The sequence below is a fragment of the Ailuropoda melanoleuca genome, chromosome 4, assembly GCF_002007445.2.
Source record: "Ailuropoda melanoleuca isolate Jingjing chromosome 4, ASM200744v2, whole genome shotgun sequence".
Classification (NCBI taxonomy): domain Eukaryota; kingdom Metazoa; phylum Chordata; class Mammalia; order Carnivora; family Ursidae; genus Ailuropoda; species Ailuropoda melanoleuca.
The window spans coordinates 38,838,370-38,861,358 of NC_048221.1; the positions used below are offsets into that span (position 1 = coordinate 38,838,370).

General features: G+C 37.4%; 1 protein-coding gene across 1 annotated transcript in view; it reads left to right on the forward strand.

The window, feature by feature from the left end:
- The first annotated feature begins 6 nt into the window (after positions 1 to 6).
- PPP4R2 (protein phosphatase 4 regulatory subunit 2) overlaps positions 7 to 22,989 on the forward strand; it is a 53,742-nt gene continuing 30,759 nt past the window's right edge. Inside the window, exons 1-2 of the mRNA XM_034658644.1 lie at positions 7 to 163; positions 1,156 to 1,237. Of these exons, the coding sequence (XP_034514535.1) occupies positions 130 to 163; positions 1,156 to 1,237 (116 nt within the window). The 5' untranslated portion in view covers positions 7 to 129. The remainder of the gene's footprint in view (positions 164 to 1,155; positions 1,238 to 22,989) is intronic.

A 22,989-nucleotide genomic window follows, 5' to 3' on the forward strand; every position in this document is an offset into this window, starting at 1 on the left:
CCCCCCCCGGTCGCCTGCGTGCCGGAGTGTGTGCGAGAGGGGGAGGGCGTCGGGGGGGTGGGGGGAGGCGTTCCGGTCCCCGGGAGACCCGCGGAGGGAGGCGGAGGCTGCGAGGGACTCCGGGAAGCCATGGACGTCGAGAGGCTGCAGGAGGCGCTGAAAGGTGGGGGTAGCTGCCCCCTCTCCCTTCCTCCTCACCCTCCGCGGCCCCCTCTCCTCTCTTTCTGGGAAGGGGGCTCCGAAGGGCCGGGCCGGGCTGGAGCGGGGGTGGGGGGGCGCTTCCCCGGCTCCCATCCCCCTCCCACCTCCCCAGGGGCGGGGAGCCCTGTGGGCAGCTCCCTCCCGCCCCGCTCTGGGCTTTGTGTCCGCCGCCGGCGTCTGGGCTGGGGGAGGGGAGCCGGGGAAGCTCTGGTAGGGGCCCCAGCCTCTCGCCCACCTCTCCCGGGAGAGGTCGTGGGCCCGCAGCCCCCTTACGGGTAGGCTACGTTTTCCGTCAGGCCCCCGCACGCCAGGCGTCGGGGTGAGAGAAAAAGTAGAAGGTTTGGGGGTGGGGGTGGGGGAGAGGGCGGCAGAGCAACTTTAAAGTGTCTCAGGAAGTCTTTTACAGAGCTTCTGAAGTCATTCCTCCACGCGCCCTAATTCTAAGGTGGTCTCCTTCCACGCAACAGGCTTGAGAACGGTGGTTCTCAAACTTAGAATAGCGTGTGATTTCAGCGTTTTCACAATTATGCATTGACATCCAAAATCATTTGGAAACGGCTACGTGAGGTAGCTTCAGTTTCTTTACGAACTTTTCCTAGATAAGCAGTTTACGGGGGTTGAGGCCTGGGATTTGTATTTTAACTGGTGTCCCAGATAAATCTGATGTTGGTGTTCCCCCGGACCACACTTTGAGAAACACTGCATTAAGGATGATTTGTGGAGAAGTTGAGTGCCCCCTTCAGGAGGATTCTTGTTACAACGTGAAGAGACCAGCGTTGGAAGTAGAACTTTGAGAGTCGGAGGTGGATATTTGGTTAAGAGGCTGATTTTTTTTTTTTTTAAACTGCTTAATATTTGAGGAAGAACTGGGAGAAAAGTCTGTTTTTATAGTGCGCTGGAAATGGTTGATGGACTTTGAAAATACTGATAATTTTTCTTTCTTCCCTTATTTAGATTTTGAGAAGAGGGGAAAAAAGGAAGTTTGTCCTGTCCTGGATCAGTTTCTTTGTCATGTAGCCAAGACTGGAGAGACAATGTGAGTTGAAAACATGTATTCCTTGTTATGGTCCTAGGTATCATTCAGAATTGCTTAGGAGAGGGAAAGAAGTGTATTTCAGAAGAATTGAATAATCTTTGTACAGCTGTACAAGCTCCACTTATTTGAAGCATTTACTGAGCGCATATGCTTTATTTCCCTTATGCATACTCTGTAATGAGCTTTAAAAGTTTGTTAAAGTTTTCTTTATATCTGTGCTTTTGTAGATTTAGAATTTATTAGTATGAAGAGCTAGAGAAAAGAATGGCTATCCCGTTATGACCCTTTTGGCCCTAGCAGGCTTATTTCCAGAATTTTGTGGCTTTGATTATGTCTTAATTTTTTTTTGTTGGTGGTATTTTCTCATATTGTTCTGTATCCAACCTTTGTTGTCATATTTATATATGGGGGTGTTTGAAGTGTCACTTCTATTTATTCTCCTGAGGACTTAGGGTGATTATCTGACAAATTCCAGATGCTACAGTTTTGACTGTCCTGTAAACTTTCTAGGATAGCTAACTTGTTACATATGCTCAGGATTTTATTAGGCTTGTTTCCAAATGTTGTGAATGTGAAACTTACACTGTGAAGTTAGGACTGTTTTTGTAAGTACCGTTCCAGTTCATTGTGTGTGTAGTTTGTGTTGCAGGAGTTGTTTTTGTCATCACTAAGTTAATTTGTAGAAAGCAGTGCAGATTTGGTGACTTTCTTTGTACTCTTTTTTTGGTAGGGGGTGGGGAGTAGGAAGGAGAAAGGGTTCTTTGGGTGCAGTGTTACTAAATAAGCTTTCTTTTGGCTCCCCTAGGTCTTGTCTATTTTTAAAGTTCTTTTTGAGGCCTACTATGAGTGTAAGCTTCAGCAAGTGATGTATACTTTCTCGGGCTTTATTAGCAGATGCTCATTTCTCACAAGATTCTTTTGTGGTTGTAATATATGTAGCCTTCTAATAACTAGCCTAATTTTAGAAAGGAAAAAATACCCTCTGATTTAGTAGTCATGTAGGTAAGCTGAGTCTCCGTAGTGCTTTATTGAAATTACCAGTCAACTTAAGAATGTGTCTGTGATGTGGTCAATCTTATGTTTTTATTTATTCCACTTAAAAAGTGGAACCCTTTAGGAAAAAAAGCTATATTTGCCTCTGAATTATAGTCTTTCTTAGAACATCTTGATTTTAAAAATTGATGCAACATAACTAACTGGTATTTATGTAGATAAGCTTAAAAAATGACTAGTTGCCAGCTTTCAAAAATAAATTATCCCTAAATCATAAATTCTTAGATTGCCTCTATTTCTTTCAAAATTGTTAGTTGGTCCAGACTTCTCCCTCTACAATATCAAGAGGAGAAGCTTTTACTTTCAGAGTTTTGATACACAAGATTATATCAAACTATTTGGAGATAAATACTTAAAAACCTCTTCTCCTTATCAGGTCTGTACAAAGTGTCTTCTCTTTTGATAAACTACGTTGGCTGTAAATAGTTGAAAACTTCTGAAAAAAAACTTCTTAATATCCTGTCAGACTGGAACACCATGTGGTTAGGGAAATTTAACCTGATTTTTGTGAACAATTACTTTGTCTTGATAGAGGACTTAAGTTCTGCCACCCCCTTTCTCCCCCCCCAACGTTTTTTTACATTTATTCAAGTATTTTGTATTAAAATTAATCAGGTGTTAGATTCTTTATAAAATTTGGAAAGTATTTTTAAATTTGTCATTTGCACATTTAGCTTTAATCTTTTTTTTTAATCGACATGAGCATGCCTTTTGATTCTGAAATTTGCAGTTTCTGTCATCCATTTATGGTTAAACTGAGCTTTGTCTAACTTCTGAGATTTTAATGAGAAAATGTAAAGAACAGCAGATCAGATCTCTTTGGTGTTTTAGGATGGATGGATTTCTTTAGATAAGAATTCCATAGTTTTTATTTTCATTGATACATTATAGCAGGAAATCATTTACAGAAGAGCTATATGGACTTCGTTTATGAATGAAAATCAGTGACAGCCTAGGCTATTTATTTTTCATTAAAAAAGCCCAATTTGACACTTGTGTTTTTAGCTTTAGAGAGATTTTAAAATTATAGTATAGGTTTTTACTGAGCAGGAGGTTGTAGGAAAATTTTAAAGAGTACTGGAGCAGTTTTCCTTTTTGGTCTTCTAAAAATTACCTGTAAACATCTAATGTAGGAAGTTGGGAAAGATGCTAAGACATGGCATACTAAACTGTAATGAAGATTGAGATTATCTGTCTAAAACAATCCCCAAATTTGTTGGTTTTGGCTGCTTCAAAAAATTATTTTTATGTTGACATAAAAAATTATTTTATGTTGACAAAGGTTACTTTGTCCTGAAAATGGGACATTTCCTTAAAGGATGCTTTACTGAAGGTAATAGGTTGTAACTTAATGCCAAGTGTATATTATGTGCTGAATAAAAAGAAACATGGGGTGAATTTCAGTCATGATTTTGAACATTTGATAGGTTTCAGTTGTGGATTTAAACGTTTGGTAAGTTTTAGTTGCAATTACTCATTTTGATGGTCGTACTGTCCCATGTTTGGTCTGTGGGAGCCTCTTTCATTTGATTCCAGAGTCCTTTTGACTTGATTCTTAGTAGCCTTTGATAGTATCCATAGTTTGTGGTATTAGAATATGGTCTAAGCTCAGTCCTGCTCAGACCTAGAATCAGACATATCTCAAGAAGCCGTGTCTTTTAGTGGGGAAGTGGTGTTTAAAGACGACAACCTGGAGACTAAAGATGCTTATATTACTGAGTTAGTAATTGTTTCTAACCTCTTCAGTGGACATAACTAATAAAATACTAAGTGATTCATACTGATGCTTCCAATTCAAAATCAGGACTACAGTGTTTTACTTCTTCCACCCCAACAATTCTGGTTCTCAAGGACATGGGAAAAGTCTAACAATACTAATTACTAAGAACATCAAAATTGTTCATATACTCTCCCAATTTGTAGTCCCCATTTAAGAAAAGTAGTTGTACTAAGTTATCTGAGCATATAGCTCAGAAGTCTCTTTTAACCATCATTTATTCTTACTTTTATAGTAGCTCTGTGTCAAATGCTCACCGCTAGTCCTTAGGTCAGTATCTCTAATCAGGTTGGTTGTCTGAAGTTCATTTCCCTCCTAGAGTCTTTTGGCAGAGCTCATGGGAACATTTCCTGAGTTTTTATATATTATTAACAGTTAGTGTCCTTTATTCTTTTTTTTTTTTTTAATAAAGATTTTATTCATTTATGTGACAGAGAGACAGCCAGCGAGAGAGGGAACACAGCAGGGGAGAGGGAGAGGAAGAAGCAGGCTCCCAGCCGAGGAGCCCGATGTGGGACTCGATCCCGGAACCCCGGGATCACGCCCTGAGCCGAAGGCAGTCGCTTTAACGACTGCGCTACCCAGGCGCCCCAGTGTCCTTTATTCTTGTAGGTCATTTTGGAAATCTTTGATTCTCATTTTTTGCCCTTGAGTAGCTTAAATATGCTAATTCCATTGTTTCCCCAAACTCAGAGTTCCTGTCACAAATCAGATGATAATCTAATTTTCTTTACCTTTTTAAAAGCCACATGCTCTTTTTGCCTAGATTCCCAAGGAATTTTTTTCTGTTGAGTGCAGTAATTTTTCTGGACTTCTGTTTTAGTGTTAGGCATTTGGGTCAGTATACTCAGGTATGTGGTGTGCTTTTTCAATATGTATTTTCAGATTTTTCTTACCTTTTTTTTTTTTTTTAAAGATATTTATTCGACAGAGATAGAGACAGCCAGCGAGAGAGGGAACACAAGCAGGGGGAGTGGGAGAGGAAGAAGCAGGCTCATAGCGGGGGAGCCTGATGTGGGGCTCGATCCCAGAACGCCGGGATCACGCCCTGAACTGAAGGCAGACGCTTAACCACTGTGCCACCCAGGCACCCTTCTTATCTTTTTTTTAATTTGAGGAAATAAAATTATTTCCTTTGGTTTTCTTTTTCAGGGACTCCTTGTATTCCTATGTCAATCATCTTTGTATGTCTTCAGTATTTATTTTGTCCTGAATTTTTTCCTTATTCCTGTTTTTAAAAAAAAAAAGCTTTGTACACTAAACTTCATTTATTGAAAATAAGTAATTTGCTAAATTTTGACATCTGTACTCAAACTTTGACCACACTCAGGATTGTGAACATATCCATTCATTATTCCCAGAAGTTTCCCCATGCCCTTTTGTAATCTTCCTTCTCTGGGTGTGCTCCTCTCCCCTCAGGCAACTAAAGAGAACTCTTTTCATCACTTCATTTTGCTTGTTCTAGAATTTTATATAAATGGAATCATACAGTTTGTATTCTTTGGCTTCTTTTACTCAACATAATTGAGATCCATGTTTGGATATCAGCAGTTCATTCCTTTTTATTTCTGAGTAGTATTCATTATATGGACATCCTACAGGTTTTTTTTATACATTCACCTGTTGATGGGCACTTGGGTTATTTTCGGTTTTTTCTGTTATCAAAACTGCTATGAACATTTGTGTACAAATCTTTGTATGGACATATACATTCTTTTTTCTTGTATAAAAACTTAGGGGTGGAGTGGCTGGATCATATATCGTAGGTGTGTGTTTAACTTCCTGAGAAACTGCCAGACTGTTTTCTAGAGTGATTGCACCAGTTTGCCTTCCCACCAGTATTAATGGGAAGTGAGTTAAGGTTCTCCACATCCTTTTCAACATTTAGTATGGTCCTTCTTTTTTGCTATAGTCATTCTATTAGGCACATACTGCAAAGTGGTTTTAATTTGTATTTCCCTAATGACTAATCACGTTGAGCATCTTTTCATGTGTTTATTTGCTATTCCTGTATCTTTGGTAAACTGGTTCTTCGAGTCTTTGTCCACTTAAAAATTGAGTTGTTTTCTGGGGTGCCTGGGTAGCACAGTCGTTGGGCGTCTGCCTTCGGCTCAGGGCGTGATCCCGGCGTTCCGGGATCGAGTCCCACATCGGGCTCCTGCGCTGGGAGCCTGCTTCTTCCTTTCCCACTCCCCTGCTTGTGTTCCCTCTTTCGCTGGCTGTCTCTCTGTCACATAAATAAATAAAAAAAATCTTTAAAAAAAAGAATTGAGTTGTTTTCTTATTGGTTTTTGAGAGTTCTTTATATGTTACAGCTACAAGACCTTTATCTGACACAGGATTTACAAGTACTTGCTACAGCTTCGTGGCTTTTCTTTTCATTCTCTTGATAGTGTCTTCAAGGTGAAATTTTAAATTTTGTTTTGATTTTTAAAAATTTATTTCCTTAAAGAACTCTTACTGTGATATCTGTTATGTTCTTTCATTCTCATATACTAGTTTAGTTTATTTCCTGAAGTAATTCTTAAAATTTCTAATCGTTTGCCAAATTCTGTTTTAAAACTTATTTTCTGAGTTTCTCTAATTTTAAGTTATATCATTTTTCTCAGTGCCTATCTCATTTTGAAATGGTATCATGCAGTTTTGATTTGTTTTGGACAAGTCTTTCTAGGTTCCGTTCATGGTGTAGGGATATTTGTTCCCCTTACTCTCTTTTTTTCCTTATAATTATTTTGTACCGGTTTTGACCTTGATGTTTTTGTCTTGTACATTTTTACATGAAATTAGTTTTCCTGACCTTTGAGGAGGAAATAGGGTTCAGAGTAGCTTTTCTAATTTCACAGAACTCTCTCATTGTTTTGTAAAGTGTTTAAGAACATGGAATTTGCTTTCTGAAATTTACAGGTTCTCTTTTTCACTCCTACTCTTACTTGGACACTGTCTTTCCTTCATCTTTATTGTCCTTCTTCTCCACATACTGGGGTCATCTCTGGATGGGAGCCCTGGTGGGTCACTTTCAGGATCCCATTGGAGCAAGACTGCTGCTCTCCTTCAGCTTTCACACTGGGTTCCTTTTGTTCACTCACTAGTGGAGTGGGCAAAACCCATTCAGTTCCAGTTGCTGTTCTCAGATTGACCTGTCATGATTTCTAGTGAATGCTTGTTCACAGTTTCGTGGTTCTTCGATTCCAAGGCCCTTCAGGTGCACAAGAACTTCTACTTGCTGATGTTTAGAACCTTATAAGGTACATAGGTCATCTGACTGTCACTTTTCTTAACCTTCTATTCTTTGGGGTTTGTGAGGTTCGCTACCTTCTCAGCTGGTTTTTGTGTTGTTTTGTTTTTTCAGGTAGTTTTATTGTGAATGATTTTGTTTATTGGTTTTTTGTTTTGCTGTCTAGTTATGTCTGATATGTGGGGTTTTGGAGAGAAAGAAAGCTATAGAACCACTGTTACCCTCTCATAATTATACTTCTTATGAAAATTGTTAATTTCCTCATCTATAAAATAGAAATAATTATAGTATCTCATAGTATAAGTACTTAATACATGGAAAACTTAGCACATCGCTTGGTAAACAGTAAATGCTCAATAAATAGTAGTTATTGTGTTGACAGTGTTTATATTGAGTCAGCTTTGTCCCCACCTCCCTACCCGCCCCCTGCAGTTTCAAGTTCTTTGTGTTGAACAATTTTGACATGACAGTAAGAAAATAAAAGTTAGGTTACTTAAAAGTAGTTATCAACAGCTGAGACCTCATTGTTGTAAATAAAATCTCCTTAAGTGAATGAGGCTGTTAGATCCTTCTTCTGTGGGTTTCTTGAGGAAATTTTGTTGTGTCAAAGTAGTATTTACTGAACATTGTTTCTAAAACGTCAGTCTCCCAGGACACCTGGGTGGCATAGTTGTTTGAGCAGCTGTCTCTTGGTTTCTGCTCAGGTCATGATCTGAGTTGGGGCTCTGCTTGGGATTCTCTCCCTCTGCCCCTCCTGCTTGTGTGTGCTCACTCGACCCTTCTCTCTCTCTCTCTCCCCTCAAAATTAAAAAAAAAAAATCAAGTCTCCTATACTGCCATCATAATATTTGCCACATCCTTGTAACATCTATATAATCATTTAATACTCTTCTCTAGTTTGGCTTTTTTTCAGATTTTTTCAATATAGAAAAATATTATAGAAGGTAAGCCTTCGTTTTACCCCTCCACAGAAATATAGTCACTATGTTAATTTTTTCTCCTTGTGAGAAAGAAGATCTGAAACCACTGATTTGTTGCATTAGTTACATCTAAGTCACTTTAAAATCTATAAATACTAAAATATGTACTTAATATGAATTTTCTGTGTGCCACCTAAAGTCCTGTCCTGTATGACCATCGCAGTGGTATACAGAGAAAGCACGGTAGATTTTCATTAAATATTAGTTAAGTGGATGCACTTTTGTTTCAAATGTTCCAGTAACTGCAGTGATTAAGGTATGAACATGAAGAAAATTGTAGTCGTTTTCATTTGTTTCTTCATGTCATGGTATAAACCTGATGTGTCATGTATACTGCAGAAAATCTATTGATTGATGCATTGGAAGCTTTGCCAACTTTGTTTTCTGAGTAGAGTTAACTTCAAATTTTTAATCTCTTTGGTGTGCAGGTGAGCTCATATTTTCTATGTTCAGTCCAGATTTTTACTAGTAGTTGCTAGTCCCATAATTTCATGAGAGTTAGCATGTGGTAATATTATTCTTGGAAGGAGCATGGCTTGAATTTTGAATTTAGCTTGGCGACTTCTCTGTGTGAATTTGGGCATATTATTTGTGAGCTTGTTTCTTCCCTGAAAAACGGGGTTTATACCTTGTAGTTGCCTCGGCTTTTCTGAGGACTCAAATAAATGGAAGAATGTAGCTATAAATATTAAAATTTGGAGTGAAAATTAGAATTGTCTATATGTTGGGTATAAACAGTGAATTTGGTTTAAGAAACAAGTCTGAAATATACTTTATGTGGGAAAGAGCTCTGGTTTGAGGCAGGAGAACACAAGACCTGGGTTTGAATTCCTACCTTTACCACTTAACTCTGCGACCAAGGCTGAGTTTTCTGTGCTTTAATTTCCTCCTTATACATCTAAAGTGCTTAATACAGTGAGTGGCACACATTGACAACCCCTTCTCATTCCCACCTCCTAAATGGAAGCTGCTATAACTACTTATTTTATTTTGCCTTTTTTTTTTTTTTAAAGATTTTATTTATTTATTTGACAGAGAGACAGACATCCAGCGAGAGAGGGAACACAAGCAGGGGGAGTGGGAGAGGAAGAAGCAGGCTCCCAGTGGAGGAGCCTGATGTGGGGCTTGATCCCAGGACCCTGGGATCACACCCTGGGCCGAACGCAGCTGCTTAATGACTGAGCCACCCAGGCGCCCCGTATTTCGCATTGTTTAAATCACTTAAATAAATGCTCAGTTTANGGCCGAACGCAGCTGCTTAATGACTGAGCCACCCAGGCGCCCCGTATTTCGCATTGTTTAAATCACTTAAATAAATGCTCAGTTTACTAAATGCTCAGATACTAAATGAGGAGCTTGTAGTAGATAATCTCCAAGGTTCCTCCAGCTTGAAAAGCTTATAGGAGCCTGTGTTGTGGCAGTAGTTACCTGGGGATGGTATTGCAGCAATAGTGATAAAAAAGTGTGGAGAATGGAGTGTAGTGATAGTGGTTGATGTTTAAATGCTGATGGTGAAAGATAACTGTTGGGAGTATGTTGTAGAGGTGACTGGTTTGGAGACGAAAAAAGAAAAAAAAAAGAAAATGGAGAATCGCATTGTGTATACTTGGGTAAGAAAGACCAGTCATTGTTACCACTTTATTCATCAGAGTCACAAAGAGGTTCACAGAATGCCATTCTTAGTGTCAGCTGTATACACACCTGTGGTTTATCTGCATCCAGAGATCCTCTTTGTGCCTGCTGATTGATGAGTGCATCAGTTCATAATGCTTATGGACTGTTACTGGAAGTCTGTCGAAAACTTCATGTTGCTTCAAAACATCTTACTAGTAAAAAGTTAGGGTTTTATGATCCAGAATTTACTGTGCTTTCCTTCTGTTTTGTGGACTGTAGCTCTTTTACTTTAATGATATGGGAGTTTGTGAGCGAAAATGTCTGCATCCTTCTGCCTATATCTGTCTTTCTATACCAAAATCAAGTTTCAGTATCAATAGCAAAAACAAAACAAAACACAGAACCCTTAAATGTATTCAGTGACTGAAACAGTATAGACAGTTGAAGAGGAGAATGTTGGCTGTTATTTAATACATATGTCTGTGAAAGCATTTTACTTTAAAAGTACCTAGTGAATCTGAGGGAATGTATTTTCGATCTTCATTTTTGCTAGGCCTTTAGATTGCTTGTCTTTGCTTTCTCTGGTTTCACCCACAGCAGTCCTGTTTGTATTATCAGGCTGCCTGGGTTTGGCACTGCTTGTGTAAAATCTACCTTGTGTAATAGGCACTAATGTAACCCAAGCTCAAAGTCCATTCCTAGCAAATACATTGAATATTATTGAGAGATTACATCATTGACTATAAAGTGAAAAATAGTTAAGTGTCAAATTAGTAATGATGTGGGGCGCCTGGGTGGCACAGCGGTTAAGTGTCTGCCTTCAGCTCAGGGCGTGATCCCGGCGTTGTGGGATCGAGCCCCACATCAGGCTCCTCTGCTATGGGCCTGCTTCTTCCTCTCCCACTCCCCCTGCTTGTGTTCCCTCTCTCTCGCTGGCTGTCTCTATCTCTGTCAAATAAATAAATAAAAACCTTTAAAAAAAATTAGTAATGATGTAAAATAATAGTAATAGTGCCCTAGTGCTTTTTCAAAATGTGCCATATATGTGATAGTCTAAGTAGGGCTTTTTTGTTACTACTTACGGATGTGACTTGGTGGGGGGGGGCGGGAGAAAAGCTTTATTGAGAGGCTCCATGGTACAGTGAAGATGCTCTTGGAGGTGTATTTGTCAGGGTATCTCTCTTGTCTCTGTGCTTATAATGTTTGACCCTAGCTTAGAAGACAGTCTTGGTGAAAATTCTAGTTTCGTTATAATCTATGTGAATGACATGCTGGAACAAGTTAGTTACCTAAGCCTTCTATTTCTTCCACTCCCCAGCTGAAAATGTGAACAACACTTACTTCACAGAGTTTTTTGAAATAGCAGATATTCAGTAAATCTTAGATTTCTTATTTTGTTTGTACGCTGATATGAAAATAAAAATTGGTAGTGCTAAAATAACATTTAATACCAATTTTGATACTTAAAAGGTTTGCAACTACTAAAATGAAGTCCTATGAATGAAAACATATTGACCAGGTACAGTGATCTTTCTTTAGGCCCAAGACTTTCCTAAATCTTATTAAGCTTCTTTATACTTGTGACTGACCTAGTCAGTCAGTTTGCTTTCCAAAACTTTGCTTTAGCTATTTTATTTTCCTTCTTTGTTATAACTAGATCTGACTTAGAATTTTTCAGATGTACATACAGTACGTTGTACTTTCTTTTCCTGTCTCCTGTGATTTGTCGAGGCTTCTTGCAGGTTCTCGGTATCTCTTGAGTATTTTTGACCCTTTTAAAATTTTATTCTCCTAATGTTACTTCTTATCGTATGTGGTGTTTCTCAGTACTCCTTCGTAGAGTCTTAGATCGATTTTTAAATTGTGAACCTGAAATTGAGATTTATCTTTAGGGGACTAGAATTTTAGTGTTAAGAATAAGACTTTAGGGGCGCCTGGGTGGCGCAGTCCTTAAGCGTCTGCCTTTGGCTCAGGGCGTGATCCCAACGTTCTGGGATCGAGCCCCACATCAGGCTCCTCTGCTAGGAGGCTGCTTCTTCCTCTCCCACTCCCCCTGCTTATGTTCTCTCTCTCGCTGGCTGGCTGTCTCTGTCAAATAAATAAATAAAATCTTAAAAAAAAAAAAAGAATAAGATTTTAGTGTTAGAATTAAAGTGTTTTTTGTGCATACTGANTAAGACTTTAGTGTTAGAATTAAAGTGTTTTTTGTGCATACTGAGACTTACAGAACTTAAAAGTTTTGGGGTGCCTGGGTGGTACAGCAGTTAAGCGTCAGCCTTCTGCTCAGGGCGTGATCCCGGTGTTACGGGATCGAGCCCCACATCAGGCTCCCCCGCTATGAGCCTGCTTCTTCCTCTCCCACTCCCCCTGCTTGTGTTCCCTCTCTCGCTGGCTGTCTCTATCTCTGTCAAATAAATAAATAAAATCTTTAAAAAAAGAAAAGTTTTAAGACAGTGCATCTGGTGAGTGACAGAATTGGAATTTAAACTCAGGCCTTCTGACTTTAGGTCCTCTCATAACCTGTATTTATATACCCATTGTCCCTTGTTGTCTTCTCACATTTTTCCTCTTTACTGAAGCACTCTGAGAATTCTTTTAAAATCTTTAGAATTTGAAATTATGCTTTTGACAGGAATTTGTTACTAGTTATTTCTGAGATTTCCTTGCTGCTTATCTAATTCTGACCTCATGTACCTGTCCATCTTTCCTTTCCTTGTGGCATACCATGATATGACCTTCTAAGCCCTGACACGTCCCATAGATAGTTTCCTGGGGATTGTGGCAAGTATGGGGAGGCTGGGTGTGGTAATTTGTGATTTAAGAAAAAATGTGTCAGGAGATATTTTACTGGAAGAGTCAGTAAGGTAAATTACTTGATATACCCTTAACATTTGTGATTTAGACTATTTTCCAGTAACCTCAAAGGCTGAAAATTTTAGTAATTATAATTTTGCAGAGGTGTAAATTTGAAGCATTATATGTGATGAGACTGATGTATATTTTAGTTGGAACTATGAGCCCAGCTTTCTTTTTAATATACGTGTTTTGGATTTGTTATTCTTAATCAACCAAAAATCTTAACCTGTCAGTATTGGGAGGTAGGTGGTAATATTTCCATTTACAGGGGTTGAAACTGGAGAAAAATATGCTATAGAAGGGTTTGAAATTCGAGAAGTATAAGCTATTAGTACATTTATAGTTTTTGCACTGTTGTATATCTCTAAGAGGGAGGGTGAGATAGCTTCTTAAGTGAAGAAATATTTCTATTCAGAATTGTTTTTGTGTACTAAAGTGAATTTGATATTTTTCGAGATTGTTTTATTCTGGTCTTATTTTAGGGATATTGTCCATGGTGACTGCAGGGTGATCTTTGAGATTATGGCTATTTTGTCTCAAAGTAGTTCTGTATCTGGAGACAAGTCCCACCTTTTCTAGGGACTTTGCACAGCAGAGTATTTCTGCAATGAGTAATCTTGAACGTGGGTAGAATGTGGCCTGCTTTTCTTTTTTCTCAGTAAGTATTGTTAGTGAATTCAGGGTTTTCCTGTTGATGAGCTATTGTAAGACAAGTAGTCTTTCTCTCCCTCCTGTATAGATATTGATAGCTCTCTAGTCTTGTCCTGTTTATTTCAGAAGGTTCATGGGGATACTTGTCACTTTATCCAGTTTTTTTGTAAATATTGTCGGTGACATTTGATTTTGCTGTCTTAGTTGCTGTACGATATGACAGAAATCAATGTTACAGTCAGGATGTGGTCACTTTAAAAATTATTTTCTGAGAAAATACTAGGTGAGTGAACAGGTGGAAAATTTTAAATACTGAAAACTTTCAGTCTTAAATATTTTAAGTATCTTGAATATGGAGACTATCATACATACATTTTCTGTTTACATCCTTATTTTGGTTAAGGAGAAATTTGGTAAGAATAACTGCATATTGAATTTAATGGATCACATGAATTAAATAATCATTGTGCCCATACTGTGAAAAAACTCATGTACAAAGATTATGGAAATCAGTACTGCTTAGATAAGCTCGTCTCATTAAAAATTTTTTTATTATGGAAGTACCAACAAAAAATCAAACTATACTTTTAACCTGTTTCTTATATATTAACAGAATTTTTCTGTGTAAATGTGTGTTAATTCTTTAAAACAAAGTATCAAACTCCTGCAGTTTGTCTTTTGTTACCTGTTGTATTTGGATATCTTTATCAAAACACAAAAGTTCGCCTCATTGTTTTTAGGGGTTGCATAGTATTCCATTGTTTGGGGTATACTGTAACTTACTTAACCTGTCCTTTGATGGTTTTTAGGTTGTTTACAGTTACAAAACAATTCAAAAAGTGCTAAAGTGACATATTTACATTGACACAGATGCAAGAATGGGACGTATAGGTTGCCATTTATGTGCATTATTATTTTGTCAGGTATTGCCAGCCGGCCTTCCAAAAAGTTTTTTCAACATATGTATATATACCAGCATGATATGAAAGTTATTTCTCTACCGCTGTAAGCACCGAGCATTATTAGGCTTTAAATCTGAAAATCTGATAGATGAAAAATGGTATCTCATTTTAATTTGCTTTTATTTGATGCCTGCATCTTTCAATTTGTTTATTACCAATTATAGTTTCTTCCTCCCTCATTTATGAAGTTATGATTTGTTTTTCATGGTTTTTGCTAGATTATTATTGATAAAAAAAATAAAGTAGCCTGATGAAGTTACTTCTAAGTAATAAGATGTGTTAGGAATAATTTGAACTTAAGACAGTTTCAAGCAGCAAGTTGTTTAAAAAAGATTATGATGACTATATAGCAAAGAATAGTCTTTTTAATGATTGGAATGAATTGTTATTTCTGACATATATCTGTCCTTTTAGTCACATTCCATAGACAAGTAGTCATACTTATCAGTAAAAGAGACTTCAGATACAAAGTATGAGCTGTCTTTTTTTTTTAATGACTGTTTTTGAAATTTTGTCCTTGTAAATTTTTTTTTTTTTGCAGTCTGGTTCTGGCCTGTTTCTTTGTAAATAGGCCAAAACAAACCAGTTATTTTGAGGGGAAAAAAACTACGTTTTGCTCTTCGGTTGACTGAATACTGAGATTGCAGAAATGTCCTAGAGTCCTGATAAGGAGAATAAAAATCCCATCCACAAAACGGATTTACCTTAAGATTGTTCCTACTGTTTTAAATTTAGTTTTTTTTTTTAAGTCATTATCAGATTTTTTTTTTTAAAGATTTTATTTATTTATTTGACAGAGATAGAGACAGCCAGTGAGAGAGGGAACACAAGCAGGGGGAGTGGGAGAGGAAGAAGCAGGCTCATAGCGGAAGAGCCTGATGTGGGGCTCGATCCCGTAACGCCGGGATCACGCCCTGAGCCGAAGGCAAACGCTTAACCGCTGTGCCACCCAGGCGCCCCAAGACATTATCAGATTTTTAAAAAAAAAAAAATTTATTTATTTGACAGAGATAGAGACAGCCAGCGAGAGAGGGAACACAAGCAGGGGGAGTGGGAGAGGAAGAAGCAGGCTCATAGCGGGGGCCTGATGTGGGGCTCGATCCCAGAACGCCGGGATCACGCCCTGAGCCGAAGGCAGACGCTTAAGGACTGCGCCACCCAGGTGCCCCTAAATTTAGTTTTGAATAAATACATTCTTAATTTAAATGTAAGTAAAATATTTAATCTTACCTATGGTGTTTATATAAACTTGTAGGACTTTGTGATAATTAACAGTAAAACTAATTGAAGATGTTTGCAATTTTGAGATGTGGGCTTTTTCTGCAAGTTTGCATTTAAATCTGTAATATTTGTCTTCATTTTCCTTTTCAAAAATTTACAGCGATGGTTCTTGACCAGGGATGACAATGACTAGAGACATTTTTGGGTGTTACTAGTGGGGGAATGCTGCTGAGAATGGATAGTGGCCAGGGATGCTGTGCATTGCACAGGATAACTCTCAACAACAAAGTATTATCAGACCCAAAATGTCAGTGGTGCCAAGATTGAAACATTCTGCTTCATAAGAAAAAGCATGCATCAAGCTTTAAAACGTTTCTCATAGTTTGTTCTTTCACCTGTGAAATAAAAACAGTGATGGGTATGATCCAGATCTTTAACAAGGTCTTCTAGTTTTACCTTTGGAATCCTATTTGAGAAACTTAATAAAGTTTAATTTTGAGAAATAAATGATTATTTGTCGAAGATTCAGAGTCTTATTATAACTGTTATTGTTCTTGATTTTCAGTAGAAGTAAAAGTCTCAGATATTTTCCTCTTATCTAATCAGATATTTCCTGGAAGATTCTGTTGCTCCTTTACTCTCACACAGAACACTTCTGACACTACATGTGTGGGCTTTGTTCCCCATACGGAGTAATTCTATGACACCAGCTGAATGTCCTACAATTCAATTTACTTCAGACACTGTCTACCTGGGGTTAATATCAGATCTCATAAATTAAGGGCTTAATCTTACAAGACTGACTGTGTCTCCCCTTTCAGATGCCAGTCACACATCTGGGTTGTTACCTGTGGTTTGGATCAGCAGGTTAAAAATCAGAGGTTTCCATAACTTGCTCCTTGGGTTCCGTTAACTTGCTGGAGTGGCTCACAGCACTCAGAAAAACTGTTTACTTAACTAGATTACTGGTTTATTACACTGGATATTGAAGGATACAAATGAATAGCCAGATGAAGAGAGAACATAGGGAGAAGCCTGGTAGGATCCTGAGCATAGAAGCTTTTGTCCATGGGGAGTTTGGGGTGCACCACCCTCCCAGCATGTGGATGCATTCTTGTTTATGATTTTGGAAGCTCTCTGAATCCCATAGTTTCTAGATTTTTATAGAGGCTTCATCATGTAGGCATGATTAATTATTCACTCCACTTCTGGCCCCTCTCTGGAGAATGGGGAAGGCTGTGCTGAAAGTTCCAAACTACTAACTTCACTTGGTCTTTGTGGTTACCAGCCCCCATCCAAGAGCCCATCAAGAGTCTCCTCATTAGAATAGAAGCTGTTTCTATCACTCAGGAAATTCCAAAGGTTTTAAGAGCTCTCCGTCAGGAACTGGGGCCAAAGACTAAATAGTAGAACAAAAGTTTGTCCTAGCACCCCTGTTTACAAGGCTTTTAGGATCTCTGTGTTAGGAACCAGGGACAGATATCTATATCTATCTATATATATAGATAGATATAGATATATGGTAATACATAATTTGTGAATAATTATTCACAACTATATCCATTAGCTAGCTTCGTCGGACAAGTCTTAATATACATAGGGGAGAGAGAAGCTTTAATTCTTCATTTCTTCATTTCAGTAAGAGTACTGGCTTTGTGTGTTAATATTAGCTACTCTACATATACGTAACGTGTAATTTCCCATGACTTCTGGTCATTGGTAGCTTGGCAACTCTGTATTTCAGGGGGCAAAATCACAGGCCGTAACTTGGCTGATACATCAGTGGGACATTAGTGGTGGCAGTGTTGACCACTTCTACCTCCAAAGGAGCTAACTGCCTTAGCCTCTGGAGAAGTCTCCTGCAGACTAACCCTTCAAAGGGAAGGGTTAGATACATTGAGTCTGGAAACGGTGAGAGAAAGATAAATTTGTTATTTCTGTCTTTCAGATTTAACTGCACATTAAAGTGAGGACTCTCTTCATTATCCATGCATTTCATAAACAAGCTGATAGGATCATGGCAGAAGTTGGAAGTATAAAGTGGAGAGGCCTACCAGACCTGCATATTTTAATGCAGTTACTAATAACACTTCATTAAATATGGTACAGGTGGTAAACTGGGTGGAACACCAGGTGAACAGATATAGAGCAGGACTATTCTAACTAGGATGTGTGGTCACTCTGCTTTGTTCCCTTTGAAGTCTCCCTTATTAACATTACTAGTTAGTATCATTCCTTCTTACATTGTTTTTCTTCCAGTGAGGCAAATACTGTCTTACTCATTAAAATTCTTTCTTGATTTGGGTTCTTCTTAACGTTTCCAGTCTTTTGGCACCTTTCTAACTTGCCCAAATTATTTGCATTTCACTGAATATGCAGTGCTCTGTTTTGCTAATATTAAATTCTAACAGCATCTTTCTGTTGGTTGCCTCTGATAGTCTTCCTCATGGCATAACCTCCACTTGTCTTTTAAGATTGTTCAGATAGCTCTATTCAAATACATAGTAATCCGCTGAAAAGCTTTCTCAGATCCCCTTTTCTTAATAGAAACCACCATATTTCTGACATGCATTGATCGCATTTTTTATTGCAGCTGTTTGCTTACTAATCTGTTTCTGCTTGTGGTTTCCCAAGCGTTGAGGGGGCTGAAATTGCCTTGCTGAGAATGTGACATGAAGTAGGAAGCTGGATTAAATATGTAAGTGGAAGAAAAAGTAAAATCTTGTCTTCATCTGTTAAAGAAGTATTCTTTCTAACTTTAGAAAATAATAGAAACTACTGTGTCCAAATCTCAAGATGTGTATGTGAGAGAGAGGGAGGAAGGGAGGGAGGGAGAGAGAGAGGAACTTGGTTTCTCTTCTCTTTCAGTTTCCCTATGTCTAGATTCTGTTTATCCTTTGGTAACTCTGCTTGTGTCTAAGCCTTTCCAGATGTTCAAACAATATAGTAACTTTGCTTTCATAAATTTTCCATTTATTGTTTTCTGTTCTATGTTGTGGGTATTTTAATACAATTATTTCTCTACCAAGCTAGGCTCTTCAGAGGTCATAATTTGTTTTTTGATATTTATATACTCCTGTAGTATATGTCACTGTTTCTTCAGTAGTTGATTTGCTGTCTTATCTTATGTTACAATAACAGAATACCATAGATTGGATGGCTTCAACAACAGAGATTATTTTCTCACAGTTATGGAGGCCAGATGTCTGAAATCAGGGTGCCAGCATGTTTGGGCTATGGTGAGGACTCTCTTCCTGGTTTGCAGAAGGCCACCTTCTTGCTCTGTCCTCACATGGCAAGGGGAAAGGAGAGAAGGGGGTGGGTGTATGAGGGAGGTGAAATAGAGAAACATCAAGCAACCTCTCTTTCTGGTGTCTCTAATAAGGACATTAATTCCATCATTAGGGCCCCACCCCCATAATCTCATCTATAACTAATTGCCTCCCAAAGACCTCATCTCCAAATACTGTAATTTTATGTGTTAGGGCTTCAACATAAAAATTTTGGGAGAACACATTCAGTCCATCACATTTGCAATTGATTTGTGCAATTAGTACATCTTTCTTTTTATATTACTGATTAGATTCAGGTATGCAGATATATTCTTGAAAGTTTTAAGTTACATTGAGTTTTGTGAAGTAAATATTTTAGGTGTACGCTGTTTAAAGGAAAACGGAAGAAAAGGGGCTGGGATTTATTGAAAGCTTACTACATGGTAATTCATATTATATTCTACATAAGATATGCTGGTGTGAAATTTTCTGAATGTCGAAGTTCCTTTTGTTACCTTCTTCTCACTGCTTAATTTTTGTGTAATTTTTGATTGTGCATTGTTTGCTTATGTTCCTTCATTCCTTCACACCTCTTAAGATGTTACTTAAGTCAGCAGATATTTGTTAAGCATATATTCTGTGCCAGGGTCTGTGCTAGCTGCTGGGAATGCAGTGGTGAGCAAACAAACCATAGTTGCTTATAGTATTTATTATTTTAGTATTACAGTATTATATTTCATATATTTTGCCTGCTGCTTTTTTCTGTATTCACCTGTATCAAATATGTTATCTTCATTTTTAAAATTAGGGTGGGGGGGAACTTAAAGTGTAGTTCCTTTAGAGAGTAATTTTTTTTTCAGTTGACCCTTAAATTAGCGTATGCTATGAGCCTAAGACTAATCAGGTATAGAAGGGGTAAACCAATAATAATAGTTTTTGTCATAGATTTCTGATTTTAGATTTTGGGTAGGGAGAGAAAAGCTTTAGTTTCAGGAGATAATAGCCTTATAATGTATCAAGTAGTATAGAGTTCGGCTAGATTAGATGGGAATAAAATTGAAATTGCTTTACATTTCTGCTTTGCAGATTTTTTCTGCTGTGTGTGTGTGTGTGTGTGTGTGTGTGTATAAATTCCAGATACTTCTAAAAATTTTGACATAATCACAAATTTTATTAAAATTAAAGTTTGGGGCACCTGGTTGATTCAGTCGGTTGAATTTTAGCTCAGGTCATGATCTCAGGGGTCCTGAGGTGGAGCCCTGCATCAGGAGCTGCACTTCAGGCTCAGCACTCAGCACAGAGTCTGTTTAGGATTCTCTTCTTCACCCTCTGCCCTTCCCCCTGTTTGCATGCTCTCCTGCCCTTGCTCCCCCCGCCCGAAATAACTAAATAAAATCTTTAAAAAAGAAAAAAAAAAAGTTTAACCCCCGAGTTTCTTTGTTACCCAAAAAAAGACATTTTTAAATTAAAATTAAGATAAATTTTCTTCGCTGGCATATGTTTTTCCTATGTTTTAATAGCTCTGAAGAATGTCTTTCAAATATCAGTAGTGGTCTAGAATTCTTAAAATATTGAGGAGTCTTAAAATTGATCGTGATTTAGAATTGATGAATATGGTACTATTAGCTCTTTGAAGTTTTAGCACATATTTAAGTATTAGATGGCTAGTACAGTTTGGAAATATAGTTCATTCTTGAAAGAAAGGCTTCTGAGTATTCAGTGTAAGATTGACTTAATTATTGGCATATTTCAGATCAAAAGTTTTAAGAAACGTAAGTATATTGTTTTTATATTTAGTTAGTAGTCTTCAAAAGTTGTTCAGATTGTTACAAGAATTGTGGATTAAAAATCGTATCCTTATTTGTGATTCTTAAAGATTTTGCTTTTTAAAAAGTTACAGTTGAACAGTACAAAACTTGAAGTTACAGAATCATGTTAATGGGATGAGGTTTTCTAAATGTGCTAATTTTTAAAATTACTGAATTTCTTACGTGTGGCTGGGTATTTAAAATTATTTTTTATTATAAAAGTAAGATACCTATGTAAAACAATTTGAACAATGTAGTTTTTCATAGAAGAAAGAAATGACAGTTTCTCCATTTGTATGCCCCAGAATTTGCTGAATTTTCATATTCATTCAGTAGAATACAAAGTGGAAGTGAGAATTTAGTTAGCAGCTTAAAAAAAAAAAAAGCCACCAGGAAAGATTAAAACATACTCGAGCAAACCTTTGTGTTCTAAGGAATCAAATTCATATTTTTCAGGAATAGTTGAAAAAGAAATGCCAGTAGCCCTCAAAAAAAACTATTTGGATCAGCGTTGCTTTTCTAGTATTCAGTTTAATATTTTTATTTATCTATAAGAAAATTTCACCATCAGTAACAATTTATCTTAATTTATAATTTCTCTGACTTTTAAGCAGTTACCTTTTTTAATATTTTCTATTTTTTATATTCCCATTAAAAAGAACTTCATAATATTATTGGCTGAAATATACAACCTTCTTATCAATTCATAAATATATACGTTTATAAATTCAGATCTAATTTCTGATCTAGGAAAATCAAGGTTTTTGAAGACCTTGGATATTTGTATTGGAAAAAGATAAAACTATAGTCAAGGGAGAAGGTGCTAATAAAAAAAGAAAATAGCAATAAAGTTACTTTATAGTAGTGCTCTGTCATACTGCTAGACTGAATGTTCAGTAGGCTCATTTGGGAATGTCCACTTAGACTTGAATTAATTTAATAGTGTCACAGCATTTTAAATATTAAAATATAGGAAGTGAACTTTTTCGTTGTAATTTGAAAATCAAGAAGAGGCTTTTTTCTCAGCTCAGATTTCTACTTAAAAGATAGAGCATTAAATATGTAATCCTCAAAGAATATATGACTTTTTGAAAGGATCAAGTTAATTTAAGGCTTTTTTGCTTGTAAGCAGAACAGACTGATTTTGATTCTCGTAAGCCCCCTCAAAAATGAGAGAAGAGACAGATTTATTGGAAGGATATTGAGGTAGAACTTAGAATCACAGGTTGAGTTAAACTACCAAGCCAAGAATATGAGAATGGGGTACCTCAGGGGCTGGACCGGAAGTTGCTGGATGTTCCTTTAAAGGGGTGATTTAGTCCAGTAACTTCCGATCTTTGTTCTCTCCATATTTCACATTTTTGGGGTGAAATGTTCAATTGGCTGACCCCAGGATTAATCCACTTTTTGCAGGGGAGGGGGAAGTAATATGGACAGGAAAGAATTGATTCCTGGAGGACCATCTTTGTGTATTACATCCCTTTCTAAGAAAGTGGGAACCAGGAGCTGGGGAGACAACCTCATTGGTATATGCTGTAGCCGGGATATATGCATGCATATACAGCATCCCCAATTCAAACAGGTAAAGTATTAAAATTGTTATCTTAAAACTGTTATGGTTATAACTGTGATTTGCAAGAAAGAATCCCAGTTCTTTTATTGAGAAATTCATTGTTCTTAACATCTCTGAATTGTTGAAATGCTTACAATTTGAAGCATAGCTTTTGCTTTAAGCTCCTATTAAAGTGTTTCCATAGCAAAAGACAGTTCCTTTCCCAAAGAAAAAATCTGTTGCATGATGGTTAGCTTCATGGAACCTCACAAGGGGGGAAAAATCCAGAACCTAGCGATTATGATCTGGGCAGAATATAGTAGTTGCTTTAAGGGAGTAATAAACTGCTTCGGGAGCATAAGAGAAGTTAATTGCTGAGGATTAGGGAAAGCTTCCTGAGACAGGAGGCTGTTTAGCTTAATCCAGCTAGAGGGAACAATGAGCAGGAAAGTCAGGAAAAGTTGTGTGGTTATGAAGGTGTATTTGGGATAAATCAGTGTCTTGCTGATACATAGAATTTTGCTTTTAGAAAGATTTTACAAGTTATTGAAAGTTTGTTGTTAGATACAGCAGAGCTTTGCTTTGGGGAACTGGTGTCTAATTTCGGTGAGCTAGGGAAATCACTTAGGAGGCTCTAATGGGAGTTTAGGATGGAAGAAATGAGAACTTGAAATACGGCAGTATTAGTGGAAATGGACATGAAGATTCTCAAACGTTGGGGTTACCGTTCTGTAGACATCATCAATCATTCTCATTTTGCCCAAGTTTCTT